Source organism: Ciconia boyciana, chromosome 2, assembly GCF_034638445.1.
Source record: "Ciconia boyciana chromosome 2, ASM3463844v1, whole genome shotgun sequence".
Classification (NCBI taxonomy): Eukaryota; Metazoa; Chordata; class Aves; order Ciconiiformes; family Ciconiidae; genus Ciconia; species Ciconia boyciana.
This window is the reverse complement of record NC_132935.1, coordinates 252,850-279,926: the sequence shown is the minus strand read 5'-3', so window position 1 is coordinate 279,926 and position 27,077 is coordinate 252,850. Positions and strand designations below refer to the sequence as shown.

Below are 27,077 nucleotides of genomic sequence, written 5' to 3'. Positions count from 1 at the left end.
TTCCACTATTTTTTTCTTCTCCCAAGTCTCATAGCTCCTAAATTGCAATAATTCAGTTTTCAAAAGCTGAGAGGAAATGAAAATAGCAGTAGAAAAAGGTGTGGGCTTTTTAAATTGTCTGCAGAAAACTAAGGAAGTCTCTGGAGTTGACTGTGTGATAGCATATACATAAGATGTAAACAAATGGGAAGGGGAGCAAGGAGAGCTGGGTGGAAAACATTTTTCAGCCAGTTGTTTACGAACAAGAATGATTGGGGGTTTTTTAAATTGTTTTTTTAATGTTCCACAGTAAAAATGAATCTTGGAGATGATGTAGCCTTCCTGTACCAAACAGATCACCATTACTATATCGCTTTGCTGATACTTATTTTCAATTTGCATGTGGACTATGCAGTAGTATATTTTGATCAGTAGCATGCGCTTGGGTGTCCCAATTTGCAGCCATTAAATGGTTCCAACTACCTCTGTTCTTACTCATGTGTCAGCTTTCTTTTGTTGCACTTTTATTCCCCGTAGGTCATTGTGTGTTATTCAGTGTGGCTATGAACTTTGATCTGAAGGGATGAATGCGGTAACTGCAACTCTAGAACATTGTATTCAGATACTTGTAGAATATGTTTTTATGTTGGGAGGATGTATTTTGAATCTGCTTTATGTTCATTGAACCTAGAAAATGCTCACAAACCCCTTATGGTGAACTTGAGACCGAATGCACAAAACCGGAAGTCTCAATTGTTGCTATAAAATAGAGAGTAAGAATGATCTAGGACATATCTCTCTGAACATCAGCGAACTCATCCTGTGGCTTTCTTTACTTTGGAGGTAGGTGAGCTCCTACTCCTTGCCCTTAGTAGTCTGACTGAAGAACAAAGGAAGCATTGTAGCCTGGTAGGAGACAGCATGCAGGTTGCAGTCGCCGGTAGACTGAGACAGGTGGGCTAATGTGGGAGAAACTTTGCTGTTGGTAAAGGAAGTGCTTAAAAAAATCTTGTTTTCTGCTATTAGCTTAGGTTTTTCCCATGATAATTTTTATACTGAAACCAGTAGTGTTTGCAGACACAAGTCTGTTCAGCCTAATCTGTGTCTACTACTGAACAGGTTAGGATATTTGTCCATTCTGGTATTTTAAGTGGTTGACAGTGAACACTGAGTTGAGACAAGAAATTAGTTCTGCTTTTGATGGATGATACAGGCAGAACTTAACATGAACAACAAAGGCAGGTCTAGATCCTGCTGCCTTAAGCCGAGAAGGTGGTGAGGTTGTGAAATGGATGGTTCCAACAATGGGACCATCGTGCTGTAGTCACACTCTTACTTTTTCCTCTGTTGCATTGATTCGGTAGGAAAATAGAGTTCCCTCATGGTGCAGTGTGTGAATCAGACCAGTCCTGCTCTGCATCCTCACAAGAAATGGACAAGATTCTGTTGGGAAAATGAACACAGTTTACCTCATGAGAAGAAGTTTCTAGTCCGATAGTCACTGCCATTTAGGTAAATGAATTGCTAGAGGATATCAAGATAAAGAATGACTGGGCAATGTGATGGCAAATGTTGCATTTAATATCTTAGAACATATAAAGTAATGTGTGTATGGTAGGGAATCATAGAATCATTTAGGTTGGAAAAGACCTTTAAGATCATCAAGTTCAACAGTTAACCTAGCACTGCCAAGTCCACCACTACACCATGTCCCTAAGCACCACATCCACACAGTTTTTAAATACCTCCAGGGATGGGGACTCAACCACTTCCCTGGGCAGCCTGTTCCAATGCTTGACAGACCTTTCGGTGAAGAAATTTTTCCTGGATATCCAATCTAAACCTCCCCTGGCACAACTTGAAGCCGTTTCCTCTCATCCTATCTCTTGTTACTTGGGACAAGAGACCAGCACCCACCTTGCTATAACCTCCTTTCAGGTAGTTGTAGAGAGTGATAAGGTCTCCCCTCAGCCTCCTTTTCTCCAGGCTAAAGAACCCCAGTTCCCTCAGCTGCTCCTCATCAGACTTGTGCTCTAGACCCTTCTCCAGCTTCGTTGCCCTTCTCTGGACATGCTCCAGCCCCTCAATGTCTCTCTTGTAGTGAGGAGCCCAAAACTGAACACAGTATTCGAGGTGCAGCCTCGCCGTTGCCGAGTACAGGGGCACGATCACCTCCCTAGTCCTGCTGGCCACCCTATTTCTGATACAAGCCAGGATGCCATTGGCCTTCTTGACCACCTGGGCACAGTGCTGGCCCACATTCAGCTGGCTGTCGAGCAACACCCCCGGGTCCTTTCCCACTGGGCAGCTTTCCAGCCACTCTTCCCCAAGCCTGTAGCGTTGCATGGGGTTGCTGTGACCCAAGTGCAGGATCCGACACTGAGCCTTGTTGAACCTCATACAATTGGCCTTGGCCCATCGATCTAGCCTGTCCAGATCCCTCTGTAGAGCCTTCCTCCCCTCCAGCAGATCAATGCTCCTGCCTAATTTGATGTTGTCTGCAAACTGACTGAGGGTGCACTCAATCCCCTTGTCCAGATCATTGATAAAGATATTAAATAGAACTGGCCCCAGTACTGAGCCCTGGGGAACACCACTTGTGACTGGCCACCAACTGGATTTAACTCCATTCCCCACCACTCTTTGGGCCCGGCCATCCAGCCAGTTCTTTACCCAGCGAAGAGTACACCCGCCCAAGCCATGAGCAGCCAGTTTCTCCAGCAGAATGCTGTGGGAAATGGTGTCAAAGGCTTTACTAAATTCTAGGTAGGCAACATCCACAGCCTTCCCCTCATCCATTAAGCAGGTCACCTTGTCATAGGAGGAGATCAGGTTGGTCAAGCAGGACCTGCCTTTCCTAAACCCATGCTGACTGGGGCTGATGACCTGGTTGTCCTGTACGTGCCACGTGATGGCACTCAAGATGATATGCTCCATAACCTTTCCTGGTACTGAGGTCAGACTGACAGGCCTGTAGTTCCCTGGATCCTCCTTCCAGCCCTTCTTGTAGATGGGCATCACATTTGCTAACTTCCAGTCAACTGGGACCTCCCTGGTGAGCCAAGACTACTGATAAAGGATTGAAAGTGGCTTGGTGGGCCATTGATAAATTTATTTGGTGAGTCAAATAAACTGTGTGCAATGTGACAGGTTGTAAAATAGCTTTTTTTTTCCTGCATGCACTAGTTGAGGTTTATCTGCCTAAAAGGAATGTGACCCCACTTTACACCCAGTGAGTAAAATAAAAAATTTGGTTAATGAGCTGACTAAGCAGCATTTAGCATCATTCCCCCCCAGTCAGTTGGGGGAAAGGATTCATGACAACCTGCCTTGACTGAAAAGTAGGTGCAGAGTCCCTCTGTAACAGCTTGGGGGGTGTTAGCTGGGCAGGTTTGTTGTCCAGAACTCCGTAATGTCGCAGTCCTGCGTCCAGTGTATGGGCAACAAGAGCACATGGGCCAGCAGATACAGCTGGGGATTGCAGCCTTCATGGTAGGTACTTAATGGTTTTGGTATTGGTAAGCTGTCACATTGAAGCTTCTGTTCTTACAGCTAGAACTTGCAATTACTATAGATAAAGCAGACACTTAGGAGGCCTTGAGTTTTGGGGCTCTTGTGCTATGTGTTCCACTCATTTTTAGTAGGAGGACTTGAAGATTGTTACCTTGGGCCTGTGCCTGTGCCAAGGTGCCTTCTGAGAAGCTGCTGCTTTTCTCCTCTCTGCTGCTGTTTACTTCTTGAACTTGTCAATTTCTGTTACTTCCATAGTAATTTTTAAAATCTAAATTATTACCCTAAATTGGGAATACCATGTGAATGTGCTGGAGCTTCATTTATACTTAGGTGGTATCTGTCATTTACTGTGGAAAGAATTATAACTATTTTGCACTTTTCCTCCCTGTCACAAACAGAACGTTCTACGTATCAATATATAGAAAAAATATGAAAATACCATAAGTGAAAAATTGGACTGTCAGGGAGCTTGTGATTCTGGAGGAAATGGGTGACTGGTCTGTTGTCTACTGAGTATTATCACAGTGGAGACAGTGCAGGAACTGGGCTGCTGTTCTCTTGAGCAGTCAGATGTACAGCATATGGCTCTCATGGAAATGTGTGTACTTTTACCTGAATCTTAGTGTACCTTGCTATCGCTAAGTGTATGACAGCTCTGTTACGTCTTGTTTGGAGTTGTTGCAGCAGCTTGTCTCTTTATCAAGTGTGTATTCCCCTTTGCCTTGTGGTAGGATAAAGAGGGTGCAATGAAACATGCAGTTTGTGTGCAGCCATGTTGCAGGATCTTTTGCTTCTGAAAGACATGTTTTTCTCTCTGAGGCTTCAGATGTAGTAAAAAAAAATAGCTTTTTGCTGTTCTGCATTTTGGTATTATGTTCGTAAGGTCTTGATGTACCTGTAAGATTTTTTTTTTTTTTTTTTCTGGAGGAAGAGATCAGCGGTCTTTCAGAGACATTTGTGCCCACCAGAAGTGTTGAAGTTGTTAGCCAGTACCACGAGTGCCATGAGGAACTGACTGTTCTGAATGAATGGGAACCAAATTAGCAGGAATACTCATTGTTCCTACTGCCAAAATGCCAATTACTTTCATATTATATCTTTTCCAAGTGACAGCTTTGTTCCTTTGCCGGGAGAGCTGGTTTTGCTTTGCCATCTGAATGGGTCTGTTCCTTTTTTCTATACTGTGCTTGTTACAGAGTGCTTTTTTTTTTTCTAAAAAAAAATTTAGTTTTTTTTTTTTTTTTTTTTACTGGAGAACAGAGACATCTCTTAATAGGCTTTTAGTGATGAACCCTATTTTGACTGGAAATAATGTGATGGCGCTTTTGGGATGCCAAAGAATAATAACCTAAGGATACAAGGTGGTGGATGCTTACCAGAAAGACATAAGCTGCTGAATCACTTTAACCAAACCCAGGTTGATAGGTATACCTTAAAGAAACTTACTGTTACTTAACATGGTAGGAGTAATTGACCAGTTGTTTCACAGGAATGAACTTCAGTGTAAAACATGAGCATGAGGTAGAGAAGTCAGTAGAATACCTAAAACACAAAGAGGACTAACATTTGTTAGCTACACATATATCTGAAATCATGAAAAGTCAGTTCAGTGGCCCAGAAGCTTCTTTCTAGACCTATTCTGATGTTGGGTCTGGGAGTCTGCATGGGCAGGTAGTGTGCATCTCATACTATGTATGAGAATAGTGCTTCTTTGTTACTCAGTACCTGGAACAGTATGTGAGATTTGGAAGAGTTTCAGAGAAGATTTTAAAAAGAGAACTTGAGAAACCAAAGGTGGCAAACTGGTATAGGAAAAGATGGAAGGAGAAAATAGATGGGTACATCTGACAGAGTTTAACTGTTGAGAGGCAGGATGGAGATGGTGTGAGTGAAGACTGGGGATTATTTCATTTTCTTTTAACTGAAAATCTGGTATTTAGGGAACTCTTTAAGTATCCAACATGTTCATCAGTTTGTACCATTGATGGGATAGCTCTCCCATAGGGAGTGGCAGGAATATTAACAGGTTTTCATGAATTACTAATAGGTTTGGGAAGACTTTTTAGCCAACTATGACATTCTGACATTAAGTGCTTTGGGTTTCTGGGAATGAAGAAATTGGTCGCTTTTGTGAGAACAGGTTTTTTTATGAATATTTTCTGTTTTCTCAGGGTACAGAGTCCATTAAGATGGAAAATGGACAAAGCACGGCAGCTAAGCTGGGGCTTCCTCCCCTCACACCGGAACAGCAGGAAGCTCTCCAGAAAGTGAGTAAACTTGATGTGAATTTGCTTCTTAGCACTCTGTTTGTTTGGATTTTTTTGGTTTGTTGGTTTTTTGTTTTTTTTTTTCAAATGAGCATCTGTTACTGATGTTATAAAAGGGAACTCGCCTACCAAGAATATGTATGGGGTAATGGCCATGCTATGTGTGGATTCACACTTTCAAATTTGTGCCCAAGAATTATTTGTTTTGGTTTAGAGTTTATGGATGCTTTTGGGGGAGCATGATGTGGAATTTGCTGTTGGGGTGGGGAGAGTGTTTTTAATTTAAAAAAAAAAAATCAAAATAATAAGTAAATAACATCTTAAGATCACATTGTAATCATAAGACAATATGCAACTGCCACAAAGTTACTGCGAGGAGCAGCTTGTACTCCACAAGGAATAGGTTTCTGATATGCTCCAGCTGGTCTTTTGTTCTATCCACACAAGAACACATCACAAAATATCTCTATTTTTCCCTTTATGCTCTTTCCCATATTGTTGTAAAGAGACACAGTAGCAAGTATTTTCAACCCATTTGAGCCAACCTGTTTTAATCTAGATAAAATTTCAGTCCAGCTCTGATTTCTGGTTGTTGGTCCTGTTTTGTACAGCCGATGGGGAGGTTACTGCTGACTTCTTGCCCACTTTCCTGATGGGAGTGAGTGATCCCTGGCTTACTGAGAGGAGAGCAGAGTTGAGAAAAGAGGGGAAAGAAAACAAAACCAGGGGATGTGGGAACTATGGGCTAGGTGTCTTCTGTACTCTGGTGAGGCAAGTATAGTATTGTTCTAGGTAGGCTTTGTGTGAATGTTCCCGTAATGTTGAAGTTGCTTGTGTGTGTGTGGTGTTTGGCTCACAGTGTGAAACGGCCTCGTTTCCTCTGGCTTCTCCATAGCTGACAGATGTAAATCCCCTTGTCCGTTTCCAGGTTTCCGAAGCACACGTCTCAAATCCACGGTTTAGAGCCTACTGTTCCCTGGCACCTCCCAAACACGTACAGCCATGGAAAGCAGGTGCCTTGAGGGGTGGCTGAATGTGTTTGTACCATCCCCTGGGAATAGGCACATATGTGGGTATTAGGTCTCCCCTGACAAAGAGCCTCCATGTCATCACCGCTGGGTGTAAAGCTGAGGCTTTGTCAAATTTGTAGAAGACTGAAAGAAAAAGATAAATCAGTCTTGTGTCTGCAGGCTAGGAACCAGAGAAGGAGAGCTGGAGCATTTTAGTGAGCAAAAGCAGTGGGTTGTCCAAAGTAGAATAGGCCAGATGTGATAAGAAAAGAGAGGGGGAGTGCCCAGTCAAGAGACTGGACATGGGGATGTGGAGCCCCCTTCCCTTTTGTAGAACCTCTTTGTCCAGATGTTCTCTGAGTGGAAAGGACTTGAAGGAGGCTATCTGTCCTGCCCTCATCCCAGCAGGTAAGGTGCTATGGTGGGATCTAAGGGGCAGAGGGTGGAAGGGGGGAAATGCGAAGTGTGTAGTGCATGCTGCTTTCCTAACATTGCGCCTGCTGCAGATTGAGTCCATCCAATCCTCTGCTCAAGCGTTATGCTGTATTTCAGGGCTCACAACTCCGAGATGCAGACCAAGATATTAGTAAGCCGTTGGCTGCTGCCTAATGTACAGTGCCTTAGTGCTTAGGGCTGGAGCACTGAAAAGTTCTATTGGCAGCCAGTTGTGTGGTTCTGGGGAGCTGTGGTGTAAAGTCAAACATTGTTCCCCACTATGTGGTATTGTCCTGTGACTACAGAGTCTGTATTTCTTTCTAGGCAAAGAAGTATGCGATGGAGCAGAGTATCAAGAGCGTGCTGGTGAAGCAAACCATCGCCCACCAGCAACAGCAGCTCACCAATCTTCAGGTGAGAGACCCTTCAAGATGCTCCTTCTGTGTCTTACTCTCCCCAACAAGGTGGAGTTCTTTTTGCACTTAGAACCAAAGCACAGCCCTGAGGCCTGCCTGGAGACACATACATGTGCTTGTGTTTCCACAGTGAAATTGAAGCATATTGTCTTCAGCCCACTAAAGAAACCCCCTTTACTCACCTGCACAAATTGCCGCCAAGTTTCACTCATTCCAAGAGAAAATTTTTAAGAGTTTCTCTCCTGTTGGCTGGGCAAATGGTTCTTGAAATGCCAGAAGCCAAAGAATTTGCTGTGGGTTTCACCTTCAACTTATGTTTAAGATGGTGTCTGTGGTTACTGGGAACAGTATCCTTTCACCATCTCTTCTGCTTGAGGGGAGGGTACCTGTCTATCCTGTGTTATTGACAGTACTACCCCATTTCCCTCCCCTTCATCCAGGTGCGCTCTCAATTTCGGAGAAGTTCCGTTGGCTATTCCTGCTGATGCTGGAATGCCTATGTACTGGGAGAACCCTTAACTGGTATTTAAATCTCCCTTCCTTCAGAGGTTTCTTGAACACATCTCACTGCCTTCTACTCAAAGTTAGGAAGCCCAAAATAATGGCTTTGGGATGTTGGAATTTTTTTTTTGTTTTACGAAGAATCACTGTGGATGTGCTTGCCACATTTGGCAGCTCTGGCCTTTCAGGGCTGTGCATGTTTCTGAGTGTCTGATCTAGTTGAGGGGCTCCTTTTTAAATGCTGGGGGTGAATCAACGACAGTGGTTGCAGAGGTTACTATTGCCTTGAGTCCCCCCTGGGAGAAGACCCTGCTTCCTGAGGCAGTGGCAGCAGCACAACTCCACCCTGACCTGGTGGGACTGGAATCTGCAGGGTCCCAGCGCTGGACAGTCCTTGGGACCAGGCAGTGAGGGGCAAGGAAGGAGAGGCCTCTCTCGCAGGTTCCCTGTGCCGCCGCTCTGCTTGAGTTTTTACAAACAGCCGTAGTATGCTCAGCTCCAACAGACTGAACTCTGTCTTTACTGTCTTTCAGATGGCAGCAGTGACAATGGGCTTTGGAGATCCTCTCTCACCTTTACAATCGGTCAATAGACATATTCACTTCTTCTTGGGCACTTTGTCTTAGTCAGGGCCTAGAGTGGGGAAGTATGTAGTGGTAATACAATGCTCTTAATTCAACCCAGCACAACCCTCCCACATACCCACCTGTTATGGACAAGCACAACAAGCAGAGGCAAAGTGTAAACTCCCCAGAGGAAGACCCTAGGCTGGGTGCAGTCTGCTGTGACACTGGCAGTCGGGGTCCTGGAGTCAGTTGGCAAAGAAAGCTTTAGATTTCGAACAGTTCTGAACACACCTGTGAAATTGTGGGAGCTGCATTTCTAGGGATGCTACAGTTCTGAGGTCCTGACCTAAAACTAACTGCCAAGGTAACTCACAAATGGGCAATTTCTTATGAAGCAAACTCACAGCACCGGAGACCTGGCAGCTAAGGTGCTGGGGAGGACTGGGGCACTATAGGTTTGCAGAACATATTGTAGCCCAGATGCAAGACTGCTCTTACTGTGCATGTTTCCAGACTAGGAGAATATGGCATGTTTCAAGTAAAGTAAAAGCAGGATGGAAGTAACAGAACTGCAGGACTATTCAGAGAACCTGTGCAGTCCTTTAATGCTGGAATTTCTAATCAGATGCCACAAAGAGCTTAATTACCTGGGATTATCCATCCCCTCCTTTTTCCTAGACATGTTGGACAGTGGCCACTGTAGAAAGTGTCCTATAAGCTCCACTCTGCATACAAACGTTCATTTGGAAATTTGTAAATATTTTTCCATTGTGCTGGAATATAATATTTCTGCTTGGTGTAAAATGCAACTGGAGGCTTGTACTCCAAAAGGAAAGATGCACTAAAACTAAAATCACCTGTTTTCCCTCCTTTAACACTGCCACAGTAGATAGTGTGTCAGCAGGGGAGCCAAAATAAATTTTATGGGGGTGTGTGAGTTTGGAATGGAATAGAAGCATACATCTCGATGTGAATTTGGCATAGCTGATTTCTGAACCCTCATGCCCAAGAAACTTCTACCAATTGATGTAGATGCTTACTTGATAGCATAACTCCATCAATTTTGCTTAAAAAATTTTTTTGACTCATTATTCACAGCTGGGCAACAGATGAAAAGCATGTAGTGATAATGTAACAGGAAATGTTTAATTTCTCATTGGCCTCAAGGGCATAGTCAGTATTGTAAATCCTTTTCCTGAGACATTCCTCCCTCTCTAGGGAGTCAGACACTACTGCTGATGGGACAGAACCTAGAAGCAAGAGTTTGCTCTGAATCATTTGGCTGTGGTACAGTTCAGTGTAGCTAGGATACCCTGTCCTCAGCAAATGCTCTATCCCAAAGCCCATCAGGAATGTAGAAAATGCAAACAGACCTCTGTCAACACTTTTTTCCTGTTGACAAGATTCATCAATTTCTACCTGAAGGAAGTGCAGCCTGAACTTCCTATTGTGGTATCTTAGTGCCTGAGATTAAAGCTTCCTGTCTACTTAATCCTCCAAGTATTATAGCTCAAAACTTCCATGTCACTTCAGCAAGATGAGCACAATTTCCTGGCGTTGTTGTATTAAAATTGAAGCTAGTGATTATGTTTTTGCATCACCTCCTTTGTTTAAAGAAGTAATCCAAGATGATGTTTAGGCTTGTCTTTAAAATGACCTTCATAAGCACTTAACAGCAGTATTACATAGATACAACTATTAGCTGCTGCCTTTATGAAGGTTGCAGATACTTTAAACTCCATTTTGTAGGTGGAGAAAGAGGGCCAGTGGCCAGTAAAATCTGCTTAGTATAGCTAGTGAAAACAATGAGATTTCTAGTCATGAGTTTCTGACACTGTCATGTGCTTAGTTCACAGGTATACATTGCATCATTCCCCTAACTTGATGCTACCGATTTCTGTTAGTGATCCACATATGCCTGTAGGCATCATGGTCGACCTCAGTTCTGCCTTTTGTAGGTCCAAATTTCTAGTATGTTGCTGATGTAACAGAGTCCTCTTAACTCCACCCCACCTATTTTGTTAGGATCTCTTCAGCAGGGTAAGATGTGGATTTCCTCCTGTAAAGGTTGCTGCTATGGGAGAGGACAAATGCCATTTTTCTTGCACCTGTTGCATTGATAACTGAAAAGAAGGGAACGTCCTCTTTGTGTATATATAGACCCTTCAGAAGGTGAAAAAAATCCCTCTGCCTGGTGCAAGGCTGCAGTGTCTTGTCAAGAAGCACTCCTAGTAAAACACTAAATTTTTATCACAGTCTGTGACACCATGGGTGAGGCACTTCACTCAGACACTTGGGGCTAGAATGGTGATGGCTCTTAACTCATAAATGGACACGCTACACAGTCTGAGGGGCTACTGATCACTGGCTTTCCTGCACCAAAGCTGGGAATGTGTTGGAGAACCTGGGAGACAACACGTCAGCTGTCCTGCGCGTACACGTGCCATAGTCCTCCTAGTCACAGCATTGCAGAGTAAATTGAAAAACAGCTTATTTTTAACTGTGTGAAATACTTAAACCCAGTCAAGAGGCAAGCTTAATATCACTTCAGGAGCAGCAGTATGGGGTGAGAACCATTCCTGTTTATAGTATCCCTGCTGTATTGAATAATAGGAGTTGAACCTTTACAGTTTGTTTCCTCCTATGGTCAGTGTCACTCACATACAGGTACTATGAGGGAGAAGGATTTCTTCAGGTACAGTTTGTGTCCACGCTTCTGTGACTATTACAGATAAAATGCTGTCCCTTCTATTTTGCCATTTGAGTTGCAGCATCCCCAGACACGTCAGAGCTCATTGTGCTCATGCTTGTTACAGCATTCTGAAAGTAGGCCTCTCGTAAAGGCCTTGATTAAAGACCCTCTTAAACAGTGTTGGTGGGGAAGAGGTGGTTGTTCAGAGCTCCCTACTTTGGTGCCAAGCACTGTGGTGCTGGGAAGGGAGAGAGGCATCAAGCTTAATGCTGCATTTGCCTACTCTGCAACAGTCCGTAGCCCTTACTGCTTTACATTTGTTCCATCTGTTCCATGCAGAACAGGGATGAAACCCTGTGCATATCTCCAACGCACTGTAATTCAGTCTTGCTGATCATAGGGAGCTGCCTCTACAGAGACCTAATTTCTGCCTTGGTCCCAAGACGTGCTGCTAGGATATGCTGGCCAAACCTGTGATTTTTTCATAGGCAGCGTCTTCCTAGAATAATGTTCATTAGTAGTAGCAATTCTAGAATTGCAATAAAGGTGAAAAATCATTGAAGGATACTGCTTTTTTGGTTACCTGCTGTAAGAAATTTCTGGATTTGTCTTGCAAACAGGTTTTCAGGCATACTTAGGAGAAAATAGCACAGAGACCTTCTCTGCACCGAAACTGATAAGGGCGGAGTCTTTGGGGGCTGCACCACTATCTGAGCCAGTAACAACAGGCAGTGATAAGTACTAGCACCACACACTTAACTAAGAAGTTTCATTTAACCATTTAATTTATTTTGCTTTGCTTTTGAACTGTGCGGTGGAAGTGGTGCCTAGTACTGGATCTCATACTGCCTGGGGCGGCGGGGGGGGAGGAGGTGGTGTGTGATGCTTGAGGGAGTGGGGAGGAGGTACCCAATTTCAGATCCTTTGCTGCCTGGGAGGATGGGGTGGGGGGGGGGAGTGACTAGGTGGTGCCCAATATTGGATCTCTTGCTGTCCCTTGCGGGAGGGAATGGGAGGGATTGCTAATAGTGTCTAGAATTGAGACCTTTGCTGCCTGGAGGGGGAAGCTGTCCTAGAATGAAGTTATTTCCTCCTCCTGCAAGTGTTGCTGGAGATGTGATCATGCTGGGGAGGGTTAGACCTTATCAGTGGGGTTGGAGTTAAGGCTCCTGAGGCGGCAGACCCCATCAAAGATTTGACTGCCCCTGGGAGTGAGTTGTACTGCTTATCCGCTCCAGCAGTCTGTGCATTGAGCAGGAAAATACTTCTTTATTACTACGTGTGCCAGGCTGTGCTGCAGCCCAGTGAAGAGCTACCTGCTGTTGGGTCATAGCTCCTGGGAGGGAAGGAGGAAGGGAAGGAGGTCCTGACATCCATGACCACCCCCTGATCTAACCAGCCAGTTCTTCTTTCCAATACAGATGGCAGCTCAGAGGCAGCGCGCCCTGGCCATCATGTGTCGTGTGTATGTGGGCTCCATATACTATGAACTGGGAGAAGATACCATTCGCCAGGCCTTTGCCCCATTTGGACCTATAAAAAGCATTGATATGTCCTGGGACTCTGTTACGATGAAACACAAGGTTGGTTAACAGCCCTTGAGTGATTGGTTTTTCTTCTCTCTAAGGCCTTCCTGAATATATCCAGGAGAAGAAGGAGCCTTTATCCTCCTAGAGAGCAGGCTGCTTTTAGCACTTTAACTTTGAGATAAACGTTTGTACCTGCCTGCTCTACTTAGCCTTGTGGGATTCTGTAGTGGGAACCAGATGTGCATGGGGGCGGTGTGCACGAAAGATGCCAAACAGCTAGCAGTCCTGTATGCAGTGGCCTTTTGCTATTAGCCCTCCAAGAACGAGAGGCTCTGCAAGCAGCTAGCCTTGTGTCAGTGCTGATGCATGCAATTTTCTGCTTTAATAAAAAGCTTCTTTAAGGAAACATCTTCTCAGGCCATGATAGTAGGAATCTGGTACGTGGGAAGTCTTGGCTGCATTAGCTTAGCACTAGATTCAAGACAAGATACGGCTGATATGATTCAACAAGCATATCCTTCTGTTCTAGGGTTTTGCTTTTGTGGAATATGAGGTACCTGAAGCTGCTCAGCTGGCCTTGGAGCAGATGAATTCTGTCATGCTGGGGGGAAGAAATATAAAGGTGAGTAGCAGGCATGCTCTGAAAATTCTTAGTTCTCTTTACTGTGAATAATGGTTTTATGCCTAGAAATGCTTCCCACAGCACTGTAATGTGAAAGATAACCTAAAGTTATCTGATACACCTGATACACCTTCACTTTCAACCCATTGAGTACATAGTGGCTCTGAGGAAGTCCCTTTCTCCCTGAGGAGAAACCCGCAGCATGCTAATAAAACCTAGAAACTTGTTCTGGTAAGCTAGCTCAGTTTTTTCCGCCCACGCATAGAATGGAAGTCTCTTGAGGACAAAACAAAGGTGGTTCTTGATATTTTAATGCCTTCCTCTTATATTGTGCCTGTGTGGATGGTAGGTAAGTAGCATCGGACTCTTGTTGTGCCTGTCGATAGCACGTGGGACTTCAAGTAGAGGTCCACTCTTGCCGTACAAAAAGGAGGTATTCGGCACAAACAGAAAGGATCTATGCTTTCAGAATTGTTTTCCGTTCCTGGAAGTTGGTCTTTGGCAGATCAGGGAATGTAAATGGGAGAAATGTGGTGGAGGAGAGAGCAGAGTCTATCCAGGCTCTCAGTACTTCTAGAATCCCCTGTAGTGCAGGTAGTGTCCCAGTGCTGAGTCAGCTGTTGCCCTTTGCTAATTGTGGTGTTATGAGGTGTTACTTGGTTTGAAAAGGCTGTCAGGTGGCTGAGCACTTGTCTCCTGTAACTCTTGGTGAGTCATGCTGCTGCTCTTCAGAATCCTTAATGGACTGTTTGCTGTGTTCTCTGCAGGTTGGGAGACCTAGTAATATAGGTCAGGCGCAACCAATTATAGACCAGCTAGCAGAAGAGGCACGGGCTTTCAACCGTATCTATGTGGCATCTGTTCATCAGGACCTTTCAGATGATGACATCAAGAGTGTGTTTGAGGCCTTTGGGAAGATTAAATCTTGCACGCTAGCCAGGGATCCCACGACAGGAAAACACAAAGGCTATGGTTTCATTGGTAAAATGGCTGTCTGGTATTTGATGTGGGGTAGGGAGAGTGGTTGGGAGCATCCTCATCTTTTTTTTTGTTTTTGTTGGTTGGTTGGGTGGGTTTTTTTGTTTTGGTTTTTTTTTGTTTGTTTGTGGTGGTTTTTGTTGTTTTTGTTTTGTTTTTACTTTAGTGGAAGAATTGTATTAAACAATGGAATAGAAATAAATTTGGAGCAGATCTGTGCCTGAACTTAGAAATATAATTGATAGCCAGATATTTTTACTCATGGTTATGTAGGCTGAGAGATCTTGCTATGCTGACTGTTCTCAACAATGCTTGTGAGATCAGAGGGGTGAGATGAGTGAGCTAAGCACTGAGGGTCTTCTCACTGGAACTCTAAGCAGTTGTTTTTTGCAAATACCAATCACAATTGTGTGATGAGACAGTGGCTGAGTATAGGAGTAAAAAGGATCGTTTGTAAATATTCCTCTTTCTCACTGCAGAATATGAGAAAGCACAGTCTTCTCAAGATGCTGTTTCCTCTATGAACCTCTTTGACCTTGGGGGTCAGTATCTCCGAGTTGGTAAAGCTGTGACTCCTCCAATGCCTCTCCTGACACCTGCTACGCCAGGAGGACTACCTCCAGCAGCAGCTGTTGCTGCAGCAGCTGCTACAGCAAAGATCACAGCACAGGTAAGGCATAGGCTTGTATGACTCAACCAAGTGCATGATTGTTGTGACCCTGTTAGAAACAAGCAGGCAAACTGTTCCAGCCAACTATATTCACTAGTTTGAATGAAAGCCCTTGGCCTGGATCATACTCTGTTCCCAGGACTTCACTGTAGAAGCTTGCCCCTGACACTTGTGAGGATCTGATACACCAGCACTTTGGAATGGAGTCTGGCTCAGCTGATCAGGACTTTATTTAAAGAAATGGTGGGGGAAGATTGGAGGGGATTCCTTGTCTGGATAGGCAAACCAGTGGTCAGGAAAATGGTTATAGTAGAGGCTAAAAGAATGCATGAAAGTACATGAAAGGGGGCAGACTAATGAGGGCAGTAATAGTGGCATGAGCAACACTCTCTCTTGTTGAAAAGACTCTGCCTGTGTAGTAAGGTGGAAGACAACTGTAATCGCTCTAGGCTGTTCAGAAACAAGGAAATGCAGTGATGGAGCAGAATTGGATGTTGATGCAGGAGTCCAGGGATTCTCAAATTTAGTTTGCTTGAAGTAACAGAAGCTCCTGGCTATGACCAATAGGCACTAACGGAGGAGGATTGCCTTTCAAAGCAAACCCCCATATCTGTGTCCATCATTCTTGCTTTGGGCAGCAGACTCTCCCCCTGTGTCACCATAGCCCTTGAAAGAAACAAGTTCCAGCACTGTTGGGTTCTTGGATTCTCTCAAGCAAAAAAATTGCTGAGGCGTGCAGCCTATATGTGCTGCTAATCAGCTGACTGGACTTAATTTTGTAAACAGCTCTTTTTTTGAAAATATTTCTCTGAATCACAAGGTAAAGGCGGAAGCAGGAAGAGCTGCCTCTAATGTGAAACTCTCGGGTAGTTTGCATGTCACCAGTAAAAAGTCCACAAGTCTGGGAACCTCTGCAGTCAACTAAGGAAGGAAGTTGAGGCATGGCTAGAAGAATTATTTGGATCAAAATCACTTTGGGAAAGAACTATTAACTCTTAAGTGAAATGGTAGAGATCATGTAACAGACATGGATAAATCTTACTGTTTCTTTCTGCAAAATACTGCAGGATTTGTTACTGTGAGGAAAATTTAAAATTCCACATATAGAAAAAAGGTTCTGAAAGACCTCAGAGATACTTGACAGTCTTGTTGCCTTTACTTAGACATGGTGCAGATCTAGGTAATCTGTCTGATTTGCCATGTGGGTAGTTGTAGATAACTAGGGAAAAGAGTAAGAACATTTACAGAAGGCAATATCTCTTATTTATGCTCCTAGCGTAGTTCTTGTATGGAACAGCTTATTTTAAATAAGAACATACACAGTCATGGTCTGTAAGAGCTTTAATTTAACTTTTTTTTTTTTAAACACAAGCTAATCAGTAAACTCAGCGGAGCTAAAGAAATCATGGACATGAGAGAGAAACTTAAGTCAGATACAACTTTGGATCTGCAGTCAGAACTGCAACTTTAGTCTGGAATTAGCATGCCAGCCAAGGAAGGAGGAAGTGTCTCTGCACTTAAATGAAACTATGAAGAGAGAGAGGTATTGAGGAGCAAAGATAGCTAATGTCTTGACAATGACAGTTAAAAGTCAAGTCTTGCAAAGGAAGTTAAGGAATTAAAGCTATTAGGAAAGGTTTCTTTAGCCATTTAAGTAAAAAGTGGGGGCAGCTAATGACCAGTGTAGTCAAAAATTATCATGGTCTTGTTACAGCACTGAATGCTTACAAAAGTATTTTTCCCCTTCATTAGAAGCATAAGTCAGACTGGCTAATGATGCACATGAGATTACTGCGTCCTAAGTGGGTGTAAAGCTTGGAGTTTGTCATGTGCGGATGTACGCTTAATAGTTTTGGGGTTTTTTTGTCGTAAGTCTGTCACGTCAGGGCTATTGCCGTATGGTTGAAGAATAGCAAACATGATACTTGCATTTAAGGTAGCATGGAAAACTGGTATCTGCAGACTTTGTTCTCACCCCAGTGGTAGGGAAAGATTGAAAACAAGCTTTAAAGGAAGGACAAAATTTTGAAAAGAAACAGATATGCAAAATGTTTGGGTGTTTTAGGGAAATACCCCTGCTAGATGAACATAACTTTATTTGATAAGACTACTGTTATACTTCATTAGGAAAAAAAATTAAAGCATATCCTATCAACAATTCAGGAGTTGGTGGAGACCCCTATGAGAAGCTGTTAGGCGAGACCAACAGTATTACAATGAATTTTGAGATGCGTAGACAAGTGAGAAAAAGAGATGGAAATGAGCTGTGCTGGAAATTGCTGACCTTTCACTCTGCTGGTGAAAGTAGTTAGAGATAGGTCTTGCTTTATCTCCAGTAAAAATATTAGTGGCCTTATTCTAGGCATTAGGAGAAGTGTACTAATGGAATTAGCTGGCAAAACAGATGAGATGCATTATTAATGTAGAGGAGAACTGGAATATCGCAGCAGATTGGAGTAAGGAATATATGCAGCATTTAGTAGTAGAGTACGAGATACTGCATTTAAGGAACAAAACCTTAGAATTTTTAGCTCCGTGGTGTCAGGGCTTGTAGGGGCCCCATGAAAACAAGGAAGAGAAGGATCTGGGTAACTAAATGATAAGTATAATAAAAGCAACAATAAAAAAATATTGGGATCCTAGGGTATATTTTAGGCACATTATTTTCAGTAGTTTTATGGAAGTGTTTTATCATTTAACTATGTGTTCATCTTGAATGTTGTTTGAATTCTGGTCATCTAGAGTCAGGATGTTTATTTGGATTATAGAAGGTATAGAGAAGTACTGCAATTATTGGGAGAATTGGAAAACCTGATATGCAGGAACAAACTAGAAAAGTTTGGCTTGGTGTAACTGTAGAAAAATGCTGAAAAGTTTGGGGTTTTTTAATCAGATTTTTGCTCAAGTACAGTCTGTATGGAGGCAAGTAGGTAACGGGATGGGAGAAGAGGTGCAGACAACACAGACAAAAGGAAGTGGTTATAAAATGTTTCAATTATCAAGGCTGGAAGTTTGAAGAAATGTTCCAGTTATCGAAAGCAGTAAAGTTCAGTAGGGTCTTACCAGTAAAAATGGTGGTGGCAAAAGTTTAGTTATATGATTGTCTCATTGAGAAATTTACTAATGTGATAATAGTTTGCAGTTGCTATGTTCATGAAGGCCAATTTCAGTGCTCTGTTGCTGTCTGCACCTAAAGGATGAAGACTAGACAGATAAGATTTTTGGTTTAAACTGATCTAAAAGTGTGCAGCTTTTGAAAATAGCAGTATTGTGCTCTCCCTTGCCCTGTCTCTTGTGCTTGCAGTAGTGTTTTTGACTACAGTGTTCTTTGAATCAGACAAGGATTAACCTTCCACCAGATCACTTAGGAAAAACTTAAAGAGTAAGAGTTTCCTCACCTGGTTTGTCACATGGCCCCAGAGCCCTGGTGCTGTCATCAGAGGGGGTGGGATGGGAGCTGTCATCAATCTTTTTAAATGGATCGCATTCCTTAGCATCAGTAAAAAGCTTTATTTGTGTAGAGGGTGGAAACAAGCAGAGATTCCTCTTGCTCTGGAATTGTCGGCATCTTTCAAACCATATGTTGAATCCCTTGGTGCCTTTCATTCAGTAACTGACCTAGCAGCTTGAGAGGATGGGTGAAATTTGAGTTGCAAGAGAACATTTTTATTCCAAGGCTTGGTGTCTTGTAGTTTCTACATTTCTCCTGTGGGCTGGGTGGCATACTTTTTTTTTCTTTTACAGTAGCACTGGAGAGCTGTCATCCTCAGAATCTATATATCTGGTATTTCTTAGGTGTGAAAAAAGCTGAGCCTCATCTGAATGCACCCATAGTATGACTTCTTGATGCAGAATTAACACTTGGGGTTTTTTGTTGGTGGTTTTTGGTTTTTTTGTTTGTTTGTTTGTTTTTTTTGTCTTGCAGGAAGCAGTGGCAGGAGCTGCAGTTCTTGGCACTTTGGCAACCCCTGGGCTGGTATCTCCAGCACTGACTCTGGCCCAACCGTTAGGGGCATTGCCACAGGCTGTAATGGCAGCACAAGCACCAGGAGTCATTACAGGTATGCTTACTCTTCATTTTGTCACTTGTGTACCCATTACAAAGCACGGTTCTCTATAGCTAGGGTCACAGCTAAGGAGAATTTGAAGCTGAAATCCTCCTCCCTGCCCTGCTTTGTCAAGAACTTTTATTTTTTTATTTGTGCAGCACAGTAGGAATTTATTTATAGTAGGAATTTATAATAGATACGACAGGGATGTGAACTTCACAGCAGGAATGCATGGCACTCTGAGTGAAAAATCTGCATAATTGTTACTCCATGCAAAATCCTGCACTCTGTCTCCCTTCTGGGTGAGTGTATGATGCGTGTATTGAGTGCTCATGTCCTGTATGCTGACTAAGTTGCTGCTTATGGTCTCCCTGATCGTTGCTGGTGCGGAGCAAATAAAACCATCTAGATTCTGTGATCCTCTATTGCTGGCTGGTGCGTACCCAAATGTTGCAGAACATCAGTTCTTTTCTTTATGCTACAGAGTTTGTACTCTTACAGGTGTAACCCCTGCCCGACCTCCCATTCCTGTCACTATTCCACAAGTGGGAGTTGTGAATCCTATCCTGGCTAGTCCCCCAGCATTGGGCCTGATGGAGGTCAAAAAGGAGAAGGAAGAAGAGGAGGTATTTCAGGAGTCAGAGAGGCCAGAGATGCTGAGTGAACAGGAACACATGAGCATATCTGGCAGCAGTGCCCGTCATATGGTGATGCAGAAATTGCTTCGTAAACAGGAGGTGAGTGCAGTGTGACTGCCCTGAGCTGGTTCCAGTTGTCAGCAAATGAGACTACTGGTTTAGATCTGTCTTAATGTGGTATAGCTATGCAGTTTTGTATGTGGTACAGGATTCCTGCAGCACATGTTGTAGGTACCCCACAGAGCTCATGTGGGACTACAAAGGCTTCCTGCTTGTGTGCTGCTTGTGATGGTTCTTATTCTGCCTTTAGGATCTTCTCAGAGTTTCTCTGAGGGTTCAGACCAGTCACTAGGCCAGAAGAGGCTTGGCTAGGAGGTGTCTCTGATTAAACTGTGTATTTACTTAGCATCATTAAAGCAAACCATGATGGCCTTTTGGCTTATAATTAAAGAAGTGAGACTGGCACATGGCCAGTGGCAATCTATTCCAAACTATTGAGTTCACCTTTTCCCCACAACCTTTTACTGTAGGATGAAACTCTGAGATGTTTATAAAACAAAATTTCACAGAAGTTACAATGAGAAAGAAGACAAGAATGGATGGTAGAAAAAGTCAGAACATTAAACCGAACAATAGATTCATAGATGGGGGGGGGGGGGGGGGGGAGGGTCAGTCTTGGAAGGGGCTGTATTGATAATAGCATCAGGCTTCTTGTTTGGGCACGACCAGAGGTTTGTTCCTGCACATGACTGAGTTTCCTGTCTGACACGCAGATTTCCTGAGCTTTGACACTGAATCGACAATGTTTCTTCTTTGTTTGCTAAATAAGGATAATGCTGATACACATTTCATAAGGGAGGACACAAATGAGTGTTGGAGGACACAAATTAGCTATTGAGTGTTATTCTTTACTTTCAAAGGGTACATAATTTTAAATACGCCTTTAAGCTTCTGACTTAGCAGCCAATTTTCCTGTCACAAGTACCTTTCCCAAAGAATCCAATTCATTTGGCATACTTGCTTGAAAAAAGTTTAGCAGTGTCAAAAAAGAGTCTTAAACTACACCATTCTGGAAGCTGCTTAGCATTCTCAACCTATAAGTACCCTTCCATTTTTGCTGTTCTTATAGTAGGTCCTTAAAGGCAGTTATACAGATGTGCGAATAAGAACTGGAACAAGTACTTTAAAATTATACTGAGCCTGAAATGCCATGTCTGCTAGCCTATAATGTTGGGCAGGGCCAGAGCTGGGAGGAGGGGATGTGGTAGAGCTGGGTGTAATGCACAAAAGCAGAGGCTGCCCTGAGAGGTTGTGGAGCCTCCATCCTTGGAGGCATTCAGAATTCATCTGGACATGGTCCTGGGCAACTCTAGGTGGCCCTGCTTGAGCAGGGGAGCTGGGACCAGGTGACCTCCAGAGGTCCCTTCCAACCTCAACCATTCTGTGATACAGAGAGGTGCTCAGTCACAAAAGGGTTTGATGGGGGGATGCATATGAGAGGTATGTTGCAGGCCCTCTGGTGGACTTGTATGTCGTTATCCCCTGTAATGAAAGTACCTGGTCAACCATTAGTTGTCAGAGGTATAAAAGACCTGGTTAATCCTTCTACTTTAGAGATGAGGAAAAATTTTCAAAAAAATACACAATGGTGGTGTTGAAGATAAGAAAGCAAAAAATAACTGGATAGGAACAGCACAAGAAAAATTATAGAGGTTTCCAGGTCACTTGTGCTTCCAAGATGTGTCTGAGAAAAGCCCAAGAGATGGCCCACAGCTTTCCTGACTGAGGCCAGCCACAACACAGCTGTCAGTGAATGAGATTTGTTCATGCTTCCGATGCCTGGGAAGAAAATTTACTAATTTATCCCTGAGAACTTGGGACATTATTGGTTTCATGGAATATGCTTGTAATGACATAGCACTGGAATATTTGGTGGTGCTCAGGCATGCTGCGTAGTCTGATGTGGCTTTGCAAATTTAATCTCAGTGTCTCTTATGTGTATTAATTCATTTGTCTTGGCCTTCTCTCTGCAGTCCACTGTGATGGTGCTTCGCAACATGGTGGATCCAAAGGACATTGATGACGACCTAGAGGGAGAAGTGACAGAAGAATGTGGCAAATTTGGGGCTGTAAACAGGGTCATAATCTACCAGGAGAAGCAAGGAGAAGAGGAGGATGCTGAGATCATTGTCAAGATCTTTGTGGAGTTCTCCATGGCGTCAGAGACTCACAAAGCCATTCAGGCTCTGAATGGGCGCTGGTTTGCAGGAAGAAAGGTGGTAGCAGAGGTGTATGACCAGGAGAGATTTGATAACAGTGACCTGTCAGCATGAACTCTACTTGAAAGACTTCGCCCCTGCCCCCTCTGCCTGTCTGTTTTTGTTTTTTTTTTTTTAGCCATGTGTAAAGAACGCTCCAGGGTGGGCACAGATCTCTGTGATGTACTTGTAGTTTGGATAAAAGCGCAAAGAAAGCTAGTGTGCATCTGTGTGTGTGTTAAGGGGCTGACATCTCGTCAGCTGAGTCTGGCATGGGTCTGGCCTCATCCACCTAGAAGAGCGGGGCCAGAGCCTGAAGAGGGGTTGCTGCTTGTGCTCCTGCCTTACACTGTGGTCACTTCAGAAACACTCAGGTTAACACTCCCACTGCACCTTTTAGGGGCCGGAATAGCAGTTTTCTTCAGAGATGGGCCATAAATGGTTGGAATGGAGGAGGGAGTCTCTTCATAAAGTATTTCAGCAGCACCCTTGAGTGCCGCTGTATTAACAACAAGGAGGGTAGCTTGGGTGGTGCTGGGAGGGAGCTTTCCTGCTGAGGACCTGCATGTTGAGCTTGGACTCAGGACCCCAAACATGGGTCAGAGCCCAGAATTGAACCAGCTGGGTCTTTTTGGAGTGTTCACATCATGTTTGTTCTGATACCATAATTTGGACCTCACAGTTATATTGATGGGTTGGAATTACCCTTACTGATCCTTCCTTAATGTGCCAAAATATGAATAGCAAGTCAGGCTGCAGGCATCACAGCTGGGTTGAGAGTGAGAGTAGTGTTGGTTTGCAGCACCTAAAGTGCATTTATGAAATAAACATCTAGCCCTTGTACTATAGACAGTGTTGTGGAACACGTGCCTTGCCTGAAAGGAAAGTTTGGGTTTTTTTTTTTTTGTTGAGGACTCAAAGCTTTAGTAATATTTACAAAGCTTAAATGCATTTATTTTAGTAATATTTCTGTCTAGCTAATGAGGAGGAACAGAATTAGATCATGTTAATTATTTTAAATATTTTAAGTATGTAAGGGGCTACTGTATTGCTTGTTATGCATAACTGGTACACAGCACAGATCTGAAGAAAATAATTGTTTTAGTTCAGAAACTCAAATAAAGGAAGAATGATCTCAAAGGAACTTCAGTAAGGAATTCTGAGTTGAGCCTGCAGCTGTGGGTTGCTTCTAAGCTTGGAGATGGTTTTAAAATTAAATTTTTTGGTTTTGTTTCAAACACTCAAAAGAACCTTTCTTCTATTGTAGGTTAGAAATTTGTAGTTTAACTTTATTTATGATTAATCTATGTTTACTTCTTTGTACTAATATTGCCTGTTAGCTTAAACAACCTTTCTTCTTCCCTGTTTTTATACCCATTCCAAGTTAATAGCAAGCCTGTCACTTTCAATTTGTGTTTTGATAGCCGGAGTCTCTTGGGATCAGCTTGCTCTTTCCCTGGTCATCTGCCCTAGCAGCCCTTCTTTGCATTTGTTAGCTTGAATTTCCTTTTCTTGAGAGTAGTTGATTAGACCTGCTGAATATATTGTATAGTGGCACTTGTCCTTTCCTGTCTGTGCTGGAAATGCATCATCCCATGCCACCTGTGATCCCGTTGACCTCTCTCACAGCCACAGCATACTGGTAGCTCACAGTTGCCCCAGTTTCGCAATGCAGCACAGCTTCTTTGCTGCTTTTGTTTGCAGGAGAAAATTCACTATTTTTAATTGTTCCAGAGTTTTATTATTCCTACAAAAGAAAACCAAAACACCTCTCCCATGACTTAGTTGGTCTGTCTAGCTTCCATTTTCTGCTGTTTGCTCCTGTTCTGTTGGCTGGATTTAGGAGTCTAAAGACTGCACTAGAAGTTTCCTTGTGGTGTTGATGGTTTAAAAAACCAAAGTGGATGAAAGTTGATGCAAGGGGAGAGTGTAGATTAAAGAATGACAGCCTAAGTGTTAATAAGTTTTTGTGCACGATCAATCTTACTTGGCTGACAGGATGATATTTGACAAAAGTAATTTCATAAATCTCTTGACAAATCAAATGTCTGACGAAAGATCATCTATCTTGACTTCTGTGTGGCCTTTGACGCAGTCCTCCACAACATCCTTGTAACTAAACTGGAGAGATACAGGTTTGGTGGATGAACTATTAGATGGATTAAGGAATTGGCTGGATGGCTGCATCCAAAGAGTTGCAGTCAACAGCTCCATGTCAAAATGGAGATCAGTAATGAGTAGTGTCCCTCGGGGTCCATACTGGGACTGATACCGTACAATATTTTTATTAATGACTTAGTGGGACTGAGTGCACCCTCAGCAAGTTTGCGGATCACACCTTGCTGAGTGGTGCAGTTGATACATTAGAGGGACAGGATGCCATCCAGAGGGACCTTCACAGGCTTGGGGACCTTCACAGGCTTAAGGAGCGGGCCAGTGTGAAGCTCATGAAGTTCAACAAGGCCAAGTGCAAGGTCCTGCAGCTGGGTCGGGGCAATCCCCAGTATCAATACAGACTGGGAGATGAATGGATTCAGAGCAGCCCTGTGGAGAAGGATGTAGGGATACTGTGGATGAAAAATTGGACATGAGCCAGCAATGTGTACTCACAGCCCAGAAAGCCAAGCTTATCGGCCGCATCCAAAGCAGCGTGGCTGGCAGGTTGAGGGAGGTGATTCTCCCCCTCTACTCGGCTCTTGTGAGACCCCACCTGGAGTACTGTGTCCAGCTCTGGGGTCCCCAGCACAAGAAAGACATGGACCAGTTAGAGCAGGTCCAGAGGAGGGACACAGAAATGATCAGAGGGCTGGAACCCCTCTGCTGTGGAGACAGGCTGAGAGAGTTGGGGTTGTTCAGCCTGGAGAAGAGAAGGCTCCGGGGAGACCTTATTGTGGCCTTTCAGTACTTAAAGGGGGCCTATAAGAAAGGTGGGGACAGACTTTCTACCGAGGCCTGTAGTGACAGGACAAGGGGCAACAGTTTTAAACTGAAAGAGGGTAGGTTTAGATCGGACATAAGGAAGAAATTTTTTACAATGAGGGTGGTGATACACTGACCAGGTTGCCCAGAGAAGTTTTGGATGCCCCATCATTGGAAGTGTTCAAGGTCAGGTTGGACAGGGCTTTGAGCAACCTGGTCTAGTGGGAGATGTCCCTGCCCAAGGCAGGGGGGTTGGACTAGATGATCTTTAAGGGCCCTTCCAACACAAACCATTCTGTGATTCTATGAATCTAAGATTAGGTGTTGTACAACATTGTAATGAAAATGCTATAGTGTGAGCTAAACACAAATTGATTAGGAATAGCTGACAAACAAAATATAATCCTAAATAGGAAAAAAAACCCACAACAAAACAAACCATTGAATGAGGAAGGGCTTTTTTTTCCCTGGGATCATAGAATAGTTTGGGTTGGAAGGGACCTTTAAACGTCATCTAGTCCAACCCCCAAATACCTTAATAGATCTTAATAGAAATCTGATTTAGGCCAAATGTAGATGTTTCTAATGATTTAGGATTTTGAAGCATTATAGAAAGATGCATTTAACAGGCTAGCATGGCAGGTCAGTAGCATGTTAGACTTAGCATAAGTGGATATAGTCTGCTTTGTGTTTAAAATGGTTTATTCAGCAGTGGGGGATTGTGACTTGGAAAGCTGTAACTCAGGAAAGGATGAGAAGGTTATGGGGATAATCGGTGGGTGTGCTAGTGGTGTTGGATGTTGTGGTGTTCCTCTTGGGGCAAGTTCTGGGGGGTTCACCATCCATATAGTTAGCCTTTAGGTGACTGTACAAGCCTGAAGCTGTCAGTGACTAAGAGGATGACACGTGTGACCAGAAGAGCACAGAGGTGCACCGTGAGAGCCTCCCTTTGGAGAAACTGGCAGGCTGCTGCCATAGGCTGGTAAGCCAGTCTGTCGGTCCCCAGGAATACTGGTTGTATTACACCCTTCCCTGAATTTACTGATGGCCTCTCACCATTCCTTCCCTGTTCCCTCATATGTGATGCTTCAGAGATGCCTGTGCAATCACCAACTCCCATTTAATCATGTATTCTTCCAATTACCATATTTCGTGTCATGCTTACTCAGCAAACTGGAAAAAGTTGTAGATGTCTTCAGGTGCAGCATGGCTCTGGTAGGAGTACAGACAAAAGAATGGGTTCCTCTACATTAGCCTATTAGGCAGACTTCAATCTTTCTTGATATTCCTCTTCTTAAATGGTTGTAGTCTGAACAGTTTTCTGATAGGGTGACAAAGTAGCGAGGTGTCTTCAAGGTACTTCACCGTCAGGCTTTTTCAGACTTTTCCTGTTGACAGAATACACCACTGCAGGTTACTCTGTTTCTAGTGTTCAGCTAGTTTTATCTGTGTAGGGCTTTCTCAATTGATTTTTTGACAGCATTGGTCTTCAGGGTGAACTATTTGAAAAATGTGGGCAATTCAGAATGGGCTTTTTGCAGAAGCAACCTCAACATCCAGAAACCTTGCCACATGACTCCAAACCAATGGACTTTCCTAGATTTGCAACCCTAAATTAGGACAGAGAACTGTGCTGATCTCATTAAGATTCAGGCACAGGTCTGCAGTAATTGCCTGAAAGACAGAAGAAGGCTAAACCTGTCCAAATTTGTCTTCCTGTAGTTCCTGGAGTCTGTATGTTTAGGTATGCTGATACTGAATGATAATCACACTGGTAGCTGTGGTGTGTCACAGAAGCCCATATATCTCTTGAAGCAGAGTGTGTGTATACCTAGTACCAGAATTGATTGAACAGAAGCAGAACTGAGCAGGTGGGATGCTTTGTTGCCTTATTTATGGCACCAAGCTGTTTGGGTACAGCTGCACAAACTATTGAATAGCTCTGGTGGCAACTGTCAGAGGAGGCTCTAGGTTTTAGTGAAAACATCCCAAAAATGTTTGGGGTAAGGATGAAACTTTTTTGCCTGAGTTCTGG

At 43.5% G+C, this 27,077-nt stretch overlaps 1 protein-coding gene across 4 annotated transcripts in view; it reads left to right on the top strand.

Moving 5' to 3' along the window:
• PUF60 (poly(U) binding splicing factor 60) overlaps positions 1-23,305 on the top strand; it is a 33,430-nt gene extending 10,125 nt beyond the window's left edge. Inside the window, exons 1-11 of one of the 4 annotated variants that reach the window (XM_072851676.1) lie at positions 1,469-1,491; positions 5,664-5,759; positions 7,529-7,618; positions 8,655-8,705; positions 12,801-12,962; positions 13,438-13,530; positions 14,298-14,511; positions 14,988-15,178; positions 19,104-19,239; positions 19,729-19,964; positions 21,899-23,305. In XM_072851676.1, coding sequence (XP_072707777.1) covers positions 5,682-5,759; positions 7,529-7,618; positions 8,655-8,705; positions 12,801-12,962; positions 13,438-13,530; positions 14,298-14,511; positions 14,988-15,178; positions 19,104-19,239; positions 19,729-19,964; positions 21,899-22,198 — 1,551 coding nt within the window. In that variant the 5' untranslated portion in view covers positions 1,469-1,491; positions 5,664-5,681 and the 3' untranslated portion in view covers positions 22,199-23,305. Of the gene's footprint in view, positions 1-1,468; positions 1,492-5,663; positions 5,760-7,528; positions 7,619-8,654; positions 8,706-12,800; positions 12,963-13,437; positions 13,531-14,297; positions 14,512-14,987; positions 15,179-19,103; positions 19,240-19,728; positions 19,965-21,898 lie in introns of those variants that run through there. The other 3 variants (XM_072851677.1, XM_072851675.1, XM_072851678.1) reach the window with 3 other exon arrangements.
• Positions 23,306-27,077: the final 3,772 nt, after the last annotated feature.